Below are 10,722 nucleotides of genomic sequence, written 5' to 3'. Positions count from 1 at the left end.
TCAGTAATATAACCAGATGTGGCTTCACACTAACTATCAGGAAGACAGGAATAGGAGGCAAAACTTCAAAGAAAAAGAAAATGGCTACTCAGCGATAACCCCTGGATATGCTTGATGCGGATTACGTTTTTTATATGAAATTCACTATATACCCTTAATTAGACTGGATCATAAGTTGCTGGAAGTGACAAAATGTACCTATGTTGTTCTTGAAGATAGCATGTTTCAGTAACATCAAAAGTATAGTACAGAGATGGCAGATGTCTCTTCACACCCTTAGGAGTAGCCTACATATTCTACATTGTGAATGCAGTATTTGTATATAAAAAAATTGTTTGGGTTTAGGTAGAGGTCTATTACTTCGGGCGTCTAGCCTACTCAGAAAGGGTCCTTCTACTGCGTGGCCGTCAGGAGCCTGTGGAGGCAGGTAGGAGAAGGTCAAACACCTTAAGGGAGTACTGGCTTTATTTATTCTTGTAGCTGAACACTGTCTCAACACTGATTCACTAGCCCTAATTTCTTGTATATATACATGAAACTAAATTTGAAGAATTCCAATCTACGTGAAATAATGAAGTAGGTTTAAGATACTAATCGTTACACGAAATTAAGAAAATGACTTTAAAGCAACACTGTTTTGACCCGGTCTTATATTTTAGAAAGCAGGGGACAGCATATAGAGACATCCGGTACAAGCTCGATCGTCTCTTCCCCAAGGCATAACGAAGTCCTATAAAGTGAGATATATGACAAGTTATGTTGCGTTAAGCCATATGTGCGCCCTTCAGTGACTTGCATTACCAATTTCAAGTTAAGTAAATTGGTTCATGAGACAAACATTTATACGATGCGGGGCGCGGGCGGAGCCTTGCTCCCCTCCCCTCTACTCGCTCCTCCCAGAGTCTTCCAGAGGCCCATAGACCCCGAGGGAAGCTTCCAGCACAACATTATTTACGGCCCTCGCAGAGCGCTGCACTATAAAAAAATAATATCAGTGGAGCGGAGCCTGAAACCTCATCAACGGTAAACGCAAGATCGAAGTATAAGTACTTACTTTGATCTTGGGTAAATGGGTAAATGGTAAATGGCAGCGCAAATATCTTCCCCGTGGACCGTGGTCCACAGCATGGCGAGTTGGTGCATCCTCCTTTCAGGGCCGGGTCTCTACAAGACACAGCTCCGGGCCTGTGTGTGTATAGCAGCAAACATGAGGAAGGGTAAGATACAATTCATAGGCCCCTCTATTCTTTGAACTTTGAGGAAGGAAACCACACGGGAGAAAATGAATCTCAAACCCTCGCTTCAATTCACCACGCCCGTCCATCGCAGGACACGAGGCGGGCAGGCGACACTGTCCTCATTATATGCACTGAATCGTTTTGGGATTTTGACAATCTTGAATCTTCGTAAATCAAGAAGGGCTATTACACTGGGCAAATTTAAATCTGACAACTGAGGAGTGAAAAATATGTGTTCGTATCTCCCTTCCCCAATTGGACACTTCTTTGTTCTCATTATATGTATGGAATGTTACTCTTTTTTTGGCAAGCATCTTAATCAAAACAATTCACAATTAATCTGACAGACAAGGAATGGGTTTTTCCGTAGTCAACAGGGATGCCTGGGGGGTGGGATGGCATGTTCCTCCCTTCTCCCTTGTTGTTTACCTGCAACAATAAATTATCAATCAATCATCAACAGGGATGAAGACAAGAGAAATTTTGGGGGCGCAGGGCCTGAAACCTCATCAACGGTAAACGGGGGGGGCCCGGCCCATCCTTGGTTGTGCTAGTGGTCTAAGGTATTACGAACTACAAATTAAGGCTAAATTATACACCGAGCATGTATGAGTACCCACATTACCCCCTGGTGGATCTCCTGCTAGCATTTCAAGCACTTCATATATATTATCACGAGTGTTTACAGCAGGATATTTGATTCAGTAGTGTAGGAGTTCACAATCACCACACATTCAGAGAATGGTATTATATACGGTTGATACGTCCTTATAAAGCAATGTTTTGATAGCACAGTGACGTTTTGTTCATTATTTTGGCAGCAGGTCTTCCTCTTCTTCATTCCTCCTTGTGTTGTGGAGAAAATCTGCCCTACGTACGGGTCACGATATCTTACGCCATGTCTGGAGCTGCCGTAAAGTTACGGTGCCGGAAGAATGTCGTAACTGTTTAGTGAATAGCCCAAAGCAGCCGAAGGTTGCCTTAAGACATTTTTTGTGACTTACGAACGTCGTAACTCGTTTGTGAGACCCGCCCAACTTCGGCCCAAGACCCAGGCCGAGCGGCACCACTTGGTGCTTAGTGCTTGGTGCTTGGGCTGCCGCTACAAAGGCCTGGCTGGGGAGAAATCCCGAGCCACCTGTGACATCAAGATCAAGATCACTGTTACAAAGGCGAAACTGTTTGAAAAGCGCGGCGAAAACAGGGCCAATAATGGCGTCCAAATCTTAGGTTGTCGGGACTCTCTCTATCAAGGGACTCTAGCTGTGGTATTATTAAGCCTCCGTCGTCACCAGTGTTGTTGTGTTTCGCCCGCAGAGTCGTCTAGTCTGTGTCCTGGAGGTGTTGCTCCAGGCGGGGGGCGGTGGCAGCAGGGGCGTGTTCCCGAAACAGCTGATAACAGGCTCGGCAGTCTTCATCCAGGCCAACAACAAGGTGGTGGTGGCAGGACAGCCTGCAGTGCCGAGGCGGCCCGGCGGTCACTCCGTGCATGTAGTGAGCCGCGGCGCTGCCTCCCCAGTGTGCCTGTCAGTGATGGCCAGCGGCAGGGTCCCGTGGTGCCGCGTCTCGGAGGCGGCGCTGCTGCGGCTGGTGCGGTGCCAGACCCTCCTGTGGGACACCCGCCACCCCATGTACCACAAGACCAAGCTGCGGCAGAAGGCCTTCAACGCCATCGCAGAAGAACTCCGCGTGGAACACCCCGAGCTGGCCCAACTGGATGGAAGTAAGAATTTTTTAGGGGGCGGGGTATCCCTCATCCCCCAGACTCTGGGGTTGGTGACTTGGCAAAAGTAAGTAGCCTCAGAGCTATTATTCTAGATTAGGTCCCAATTCACAGCCACGAATCCCTTGGTGCTCTGTGAAGGGTTTAGTGTCCATACAACACATTGCCGTATTGCTTTGCCGTCGGAAATCACTCGTTCTTGTGATATAAAAAAAGTTGTCGTAAATATTTACGTCAGTTGTGCCCGCCCGCGCCCGCCATGGTGGTGGTGGTAGGAGGGACTGTAAGGTTGCCAGATGCTTCAATAAGAGAAATCCTCACACGACGTCACGATAATATAATAATATATACACTATATCAAATAGGTAATAATGAGGATAATATTCACGAAAGCGTAGCCTCCTCTGGCGGCGGCCCAGCTGGTGTAGGGAGAAATACCTCCTCACAGAAATAAGTCACATATACATTTTGGGGGGGGGGGGGGTCCAGGTGGGGCTGGGGGGCTCAGCCCACCCTGGTTAGGAGGTTATGTAAAGTTCGGTTGGAGTAGTTTAAGGGGAGGCGCCGCCTAGTGATAGTGGAAGGTACATTCATTTTATTTCAATTGTTCTCAGGTATTTTTTTCTTTGAAGACTTAGGTAAATGCAATAAGATCTGCATGTATCAGCATAATAGCTTTCATGCTTCTGTATGAAAAAAAATTACAAATGAAATTTATTACTTGTAATAAAAGCAGAGCTAAAAACGTCAATGAGGGCCAGCATGTTCACTAAATATGTATGATACATATTGGGTAGTTTTACTCATGGCACCACTAGTTAAAAATTGTCCGTTCAAGTTTTTAATATGTCTCACTGTTCCTGAGCCCAAAAAATTACCAAAATCACCATTTGATGTGTCCCATAATTCTACCACTTTTTTTACCTTCAATAAATCATATCAGCAGTATTTTTTTGTTTATAAAAGAACCTGACGGACAATTTTTTTACCATCCACTCATCTTTCAGCAGATGTTTGAGTTTTTTTATTATCTTCACAACTAATGGAGTTATTATTCTCCAAAGTACAAAAAAATGCACTTTCGAGATATCGGCTATTTTGTGTGTAAATGCAGTTAGCGTACAAAGTTATGATTTTTAGAGGATCTTACAGTGGTAAAATACGTCAAAGGGGCTTCGCCCCTTTGACCCCAACTATTATATTAACTTTACATAACTTTACATCCGATCACAACCTTGTTTCTGTATCTTGTCCTATTGCTCCTGTACATCCTCTGGAGGCGGTGGTTGAGTGGTTAGCATGCCAGCCTCGCATACGGCGCGCTGTCCATGATGTGGGTTCGAATCCACCGCTAACCACCTGGGATTTTTCAAGTCACCGCTGAGTGGCCTAAGACTACCCAAATGCTGCCCTGAAGACCACCTATCAAGCCGGACTCTAGAAGAAGCTGTACAGCACGAGTGAAATCAAGAATGAGCTCCGGGGAGCTGCATGAGTCAATAATAATGGTGCCACTATAAATAATTGCCTGCACCATAACGGACCTGGACTGACCATCAGGCCCCTATCGATCAGCCTACTGGCGCTATAGGCCACATGTAAAAAAAAAAAAAAAAGTATTTTCTGATTTCCCATGGAATGACTACTGCTTCCAGGATAGAGACCCCTCTGTGTGTGCCCAGCACATTACAGAGGTGATTGTCTCTGGAACAGAGGCATACATTCCACGTACTTTCTCCACTCCTCATGCTAAAACGCCTTGGTTTAATCATGCTTGTTCTCGTGCTGTCAGAGATAGAGAGGCAGCTCACAAAAGGTACCAGAGCCTTCAAACTAATGCTAATTATGAACTTTACATTTCTGCCCGAAATCGTGCCTCCTGTTAATCATGATCTTTATATTTCAGCCCGGAATCGTGCCAAATCTATTCTTCGACATACCAAAACATTTTTCATGAATAGAAAATGTCAAAACCTTGCTTTTTCTAACTTCCCGTGACTTCTGGCACCTAGCCAAAAATATCTCCACCAATTTAATTTCTTCATCTTTCCCTCCTCTCCTTAACCCTGATGGCAGCACCGCCATCTCATTTATCTCTGAGGCTGAACTCTTCTCTCAAACTTTCTGTAACAACTCCACTCTGGACGATTCTGGGCATATTCCTCCTACTCATCCCCCCTCTGACTCCTTTATGCCTGTTATTAAGATTCTTAAGAGTGATGTCTTCTATGCCCTCTTTGGCCTCAACTCTCAGAGGGTTTATGGACCTGATGGAGTGCCTCTTATTGTACTTAAAAACTGTGCCTCCGTGCTGACACCCTGCCTGGTCAAACTCTTTCATCTCTGCCTGTCAACATCTACCTTTCCTTCCTGCTGAAAGTATGCCTTCATACAGCCTGTGCCTAAGAAGGGTGACCGATCCAATCCCTCAAACTACCACCCTATAGCTTTACTTACCTGCCTATCTAAAGCTTTTGATTCAATCCTTAACCAAAAGATTCAGAAGCACCTATCCACTTTTGACCTATCTGATCGCCAGTATGGGTTCCGCAAAGGGCGTTCTACTGGCGATCTTCTTGCTCTCTTAGCCCTTTCCATCCGTAACGCAGACGTCGACGTCACAGTATGGAAAGGGTCAAGAGGAAATGGAAGAGGATTAATCCTCTTCTAAACCTCTCAATCCTCCTCTAAATTCCTCTTAATCCTCTTCCATTTCCTCTTAAGAGGTTTAGAAGAGGATTAAGAGGAAATGGAAGAGGATTAAGAGGTTTAGAAGAGGACTGACGGTGACGCTGGCATCGCCGGAGTGAAGGGGTTAACTGACTCTTGGTCAGCCTCTCTTTGCCGTTTTGGTGAAACTTTCTCAGTTGTGCTAGACATATCGAAAGCTTTCGATAGAGTCTCGCATAAGTCTTTGCTTTCTAAACTGCCCTCTTTAGGATTCTATCCCTCTTTCTGTTCCTTCATCTCCAGTTTCCTTTCCAGCCATTTTATCTCTGCTGTGGTAGACAGTCACTGTTCGTCTCCTAAACCTATCAACAGTGGTGTTCCACAGGGCTCTGTCCTATTGCCCACTCTCTTCCTGTTATTCATCAATGATCTTCTTTCCATAACAAACTGTCCTATCCACTCATACGCTGATGACTCCACTCTGCATTATTCAACTTCTTTCAACAGAAGACCCTCAACAGGAATTACAAGACTCCAGACTGGAGGCTGCAAAACGCTTAACCTCAGACCTTGCTATCATTTCCGATTGGGGTAAAAGGAACCTTGTGTCCTTCAATGCCTCAAAAACCCATTTTCTCCACCTATCAACTCGATACAATCTTCCAAACACCTATCCCCTATTCTTCAATAACTTTTTGCTGTCACCTTCTTCAACACTAAATATCCTCGGTCTATCGTTAGCTCAAAATCTCAACTGGAGACTTCACATCTCCTCTCTCACTAAATCAGCTTCCTCGAGGTTGAGCGTTCTTTATCTTCTCCGCCAGTTCTTCTCCCCCACACAAATGCTTTCCATTTATAGGGGCCTTGTCCGCCCTCGTATGGAGTATGCGTCTCACGTGTGTCGGGGCTCCACTCACACAGCTCTCCTGGATAGAGTGGAGTGTAACACCGGGATTATCAGTCAATCTCTTCCCCCTTCCAGTGAGGAAAGCAGGCTTCGTGCACCAAACGGTACTATCAGTGACAACCGCGCGAAGTGGTGAGTGGGAAGGAACGATCTAAATTTTCTGGGCCTTATATAAAGTCATACAATGCGAGAAACAATATTTTTCTGGTTATTCAAGACTTCAGGGTTCCTATAATAATATAAGCCAACACTGGAACACGCCGCCCAACCAGCACGCCCCGCCCTTTACAGTCTCAACTATTCACAACAGTTCTCGTTCTTGAGCGTTTATAGGGCTGTCCCTTCGAACCACCAGCAAGGAGGGTGCTGGGATGAATTTTAAAGTGACGGGCTCCGGCCTCCGGGGCGCATATTTCACAAGTGTATGAGTATATATTCACACGGGATAAAATATAGCTCACACAGCATGTACGGTGCCTGGCTTCCCACGGCCAATCATCGTTGTCTCAACTCGTGACGTCATTTGTGGGTGGAGCTTAAGGAAAACTCACCAGAACAGATGATACCATTTTCCACCCACTGATAGGAACTCGAAAACTAGTTAAAAAACTATTCACCCGGGAGAAATAACGAAGGGAGAAAGAGATGTCTCATTGAACAGGTGGAGAATAAAGAAAATATACGCATTTTATTCTCCAGCGGTCTCCTAAGCTCCGCCCACAGATGATGTCACAAGTTGGAACAGCGATGAGTGGTAGATGGAAGCCAGGCACTGTACAGGCCGTGTGAGCTATATTTTAAACCGTGTGAATATATTTTGAACTAGCTGTTTAGGATAAACCTACTACAATATTATTATTTGTGCTTCCATAATATATGCTTGTATTTGCTAGTCTTGTTTTGGAAAATTAAAATAGTTTATTCTAAAGAGGTCTCCTAAGCTCCGCCCACAGGTGACGTCACAAATTGTGAGAGGGAAACAAACGTCGCCATGGCTACCAAACAATTAATGCATCAATATAAAATTTTCTGCTATATATAGTGTATGTCACTGTATCAAGCACAGTTTACATAAATATTAGCCACAAAATATTTTTCATTATAGAAATGTACCTAAAATGCATTAATGTTTCGGTTTTCAACGTTTGTTTGATTTGCAGTAGTACCAACAGTACATGGAAAGATAGCTTCTGAGGGGGAAGATAAGTGGGCGCTTGCTAATAGTACCTCCAAATGGAAACACACACCCTAAGAGACGCTTTGACGAAGAGGGAAGAGGTTTGCTGATAATCCCGCCGTAAGTCTCTTCGTCTCATCAGCTCTCCTCCTCTTACTGATAATCTTCTACCTCTTAACTTCCACTGCCATGTTGCCTCTCTATCTTTTATTGATATTTTCACGCTGACTGCTCTTCTGAACTTGCTAACTGCATGCCTCCCCCCCCTCCTGCGGCCCTGCTGCACTTGACTGTCCACTCTATCCCTGTACTGTCCAAACCCCTTATGCAAGAGTTAACTAGCATCTTCACTCTTTCATCCCTTACACTGGTAAACTCTGGAACAGCCTTCCTTCGTCTGTATTTCCTCCTGCCTATAACTTGACCTCTTTCAAGAAGAGTGTATCAAGACACCTCTCCACCCAAAATTGACCTCTCTTTTGGCCACTATATACTATCTTCTGTTGTGGGAGCGGCAAGTAGCGGGCTTTTTATCTACACTTTGTTTCCCTTGAGCTGACTTTTGTTGAAAAAAAATAAATAAATAAATAAATAAATACACACCTACATGCCCCCAAGGCTTCACCAAGGAAACATCAGCAGCAGGGGGTTAGAATGGGGAGGGGGCTTGTTGGGGCGGTGAGGCCATAACAGGGGAGAATGGGGGGTAAATTATGGCCATCATGGGGTGCACCAGGTGAGATGGTGTGGTGGGTGGCACACATGATCCACCTCTGATGGGAGTGTTATGCATGTGATGACTGCTGGATTATCCACCTGTTCTTCTTCACCCCTTTCTTCTACTCCCGCAGCAGGTGGTTTGGTGGAACACATTTGTGATGTAGCTAGAAGGGTGGTGTGCTTTGTGTCCCATCACCACCCCCCACCCTAGAAACCTTGGATGTCTTGAGTAACAGTGAAACATTTGCGTAATTACCGTATAATATGTCAGTGCTAGTGAACACATTTTTTCATGTAGAATGTTATACTACGCTGACACTAGAGGTCAAAGGCACCCTCTTTTCATAAATAATGATGACTGATTACCATATATTTTAGTTCTTATCAATTTTTGTTTATTTACAGATCAGGTTAGAATTAAATTCAAGAATCTGCGGACATACTTCATTGGTGCATACAACAAATTCAAAAAGGCCCGCAGTGAATCCAAGAAATGTCCCGGGAATAAGTGGCCACTGTTTGACAATGCTTTATTCCTGATAGATACACGGGTTGAACAAAAACCAACAAAAACCAGCCTTAAATCATCTCCCACACCAACGGTCAGTGTTCAACTTTTCTTTTTTATACAATATAAATTGTACGTTGTAGTAGGTGTAGTAACTTTACTCGAGTTTAAGTTCCTTGGAGCAGTGTTCCTGGTCCACTTCTTTCAACTTTTATACTGGCAACTGTCAAATTTATAACTACATAAATAAGTTTTGTGTTTTTAATGATGCAGTATGTGTGTGCATAGCTGTTTACAAATACATGGTTGAATCATGCTTGAGGGGAGTCAGCACACAGCCCAACTAGTTAGGCATCCTCATTCCCCAAGGCTTCTTCCAGGTGGGGCCTGATGGTCGGCCCAGCCCGTTCTGGCACAGGCGAGTGTTTTATAGTGGCGCCATCTTGCATTGGCTCATGCTGCCCCCCGGACCTCGTTCTTGATTCGCTTGGAGGGCTTCCTCTAGAGTCCGGGTTGATGGGTGGTCTTCAGGACAGCATGTGGGTAGTTTTAAGCCACTCGGCAATGACTGAAAAATCCGAGTGGTAGCGTGGGGATTCGAACCCGCATCGTCCATCACGCGGTGAATGTGGGCCCAGTACGCTACCAGTTTGGCCACCCAGAATATAGTAGAATACACATTAGGAAAGTGTGGAAAAGATAACAGAAATTAACCTTGATGATGCAATCAGTCAAAGGCTCAAAGGCCAGAATGATGGAGATGAGTACAGCAGTGAAAGCATGTACTGTATGCCCCCAACTTCACTGTTTTGTGTTAACTTTTGTGCTTTTCTTTTACAGAGTGCAGTGCTAAGCATAGGAGATGATGGCCGTATCATAGAACATTCAACGGATTCTGGCAAGATCAGTTCTAATGGAACCTTCGATGTGTTATATACTGAGCTTGGCTGCCCTCCTTCTCCAGTGCCCAGCAATCATTCCTTTGAGCCTAGCAGTCCTTCACCCTCAGTGTCCAGCAGTGCCCCATCAGAAGAAATCATACAGAAGAGAAACACATTAGAGAAAACTCAACACAGAGTAAAAGCAAAGAAAGAAAAAAAGCCTGATGATGATGCTTTGAATACCTTTGACAGACACTTAGCAAAGAAAATAAAAGTAGATAAGTTTGCTAGAGCTATAGGGCACGTGGCAGAAAGTGCAGCTGAAAAGATGCCTTATCATACTCAACTTCAGTTTATGGAGAAAATGATTGGAGTTATTAAAGATATAGATTGTTCTAATACTGCAGCAAATCATCAAATTCAAGAAAGATAATTCTAAGAAAGTAAATGGTGGAAATATATATGTTTTATATCAACATTCAAGCATTTCCATTGATTTCCCAATTTTTCCATAAAAATGATCATAACTACATGCAGCTGTTCAGGTGATCATAAACAAACAGACAGTGTAGCGCCAAGGTAGGGCTGGGCAGGCACTGTACCCATTAGTACCAGATCGGTACTGGTGCCTCCCCATCCCTACTGCTACCTCGATGCATCTGTTTGTTTACAGCTATCGTCTGCACAGCTGCTTCTAGTTGTGACCTAGTTTTTGGCACCCATTACATATTTTATTACCTGATTTATTTTATCATAGATAGAAGTATTTGTTAGGTACTGACTGGTACCATGTCGTTTAGCCAGTATTGTTAACATCTGTACTGGTACTTGTCCCGTGCTACTGTGCCATGCTGACACGTCATTTGTTAGTTAATGATCAGCTGAACTGTTGCTT

The 10,722-nt window shown here is 44.3% G+C and overlaps 1 protein-coding gene across 4 annotated transcripts; it reads left to right on the top strand.

The window, feature by feature from the left end:
* The first annotated feature begins 2,428 nt into the window (after positions 1-2,428).
* Positions 2,429-10,305, top strand: LOC127006707 (uncharacterized). Of its 4 annotated transcripts, none has more exons than XR_007759707.1 (4): positions 2,429-2,961; positions 7,702-7,838; positions 8,844-9,040; positions 9,787-10,305. XR_007759707.1 is itself a non-coding variant. In XM_050876929.1 (4 exons), the coding sequence occupies exons 1-3, from the start codon at positions 2,772-2,774 to the stop codon at positions 9,426-9,428; spliced, it is 489 nt and encodes a 162-aa protein (XP_050732886.1). In that variant the 5' UTR covers positions 2,433-2,771; the 3' UTR covers positions 9,429-9,485; positions 9,787-10,305. The 4 variants fall into 4 exon arrangements, 2 of the variants coding, with proteins under 2 accessions (XP_050732886.1, XP_050732884.1); XM_050876929.1 differs by lacking the exon at positions 7,702-7,838 and adding an exon at positions 9,327-9,485 and having other exon boundaries at positions 2,433-2,961; XR_007759708.1 differs by lacking the exon at positions 2,429-2,961 and adding an exon at positions 5,540-6,673.
* Positions 10,306-10,722: the final 417 nt, after the last annotated feature.

The sequence above is a fragment of the Eriocheir sinensis genome, chromosome 33, assembly GCF_024679095.1.
Source record: "Eriocheir sinensis breed Jianghai 21 chromosome 33, ASM2467909v1, whole genome shotgun sequence".
Lineage (NCBI taxonomy): Eukaryota > Metazoa > Arthropoda > Malacostraca > Decapoda > Varunidae > Eriocheir > Eriocheir sinensis.
The sequence above is the reverse complement of the archived record's forward strand: the minus strand, read 5'-3'. Positions and strand labels throughout refer to the sequence as shown.

Coding starts and splice junctions, on each gene's coding strand:
- LOC127006707 (XM_050876927.1), top strand. CDS start 2,772: ATGGCCAGCGGCAGGGTCCCGTGGTGCCGCGTCTCGGAGGCGGCGCTG. Junction 2,962..8,843: donor GCTGGCCCAACTGGATGGAA/GTAAGAATTTTT, acceptor GTTTATTTACAG/ATCAGGTTAGAATTAAATTC. Junction 9,041..9,786: donor AATCATCTCCCACACCAACG/GTCAGTGTTCAA, acceptor TTTCTTTTACAG/AGTGCAGTGCTAAGCATAGG.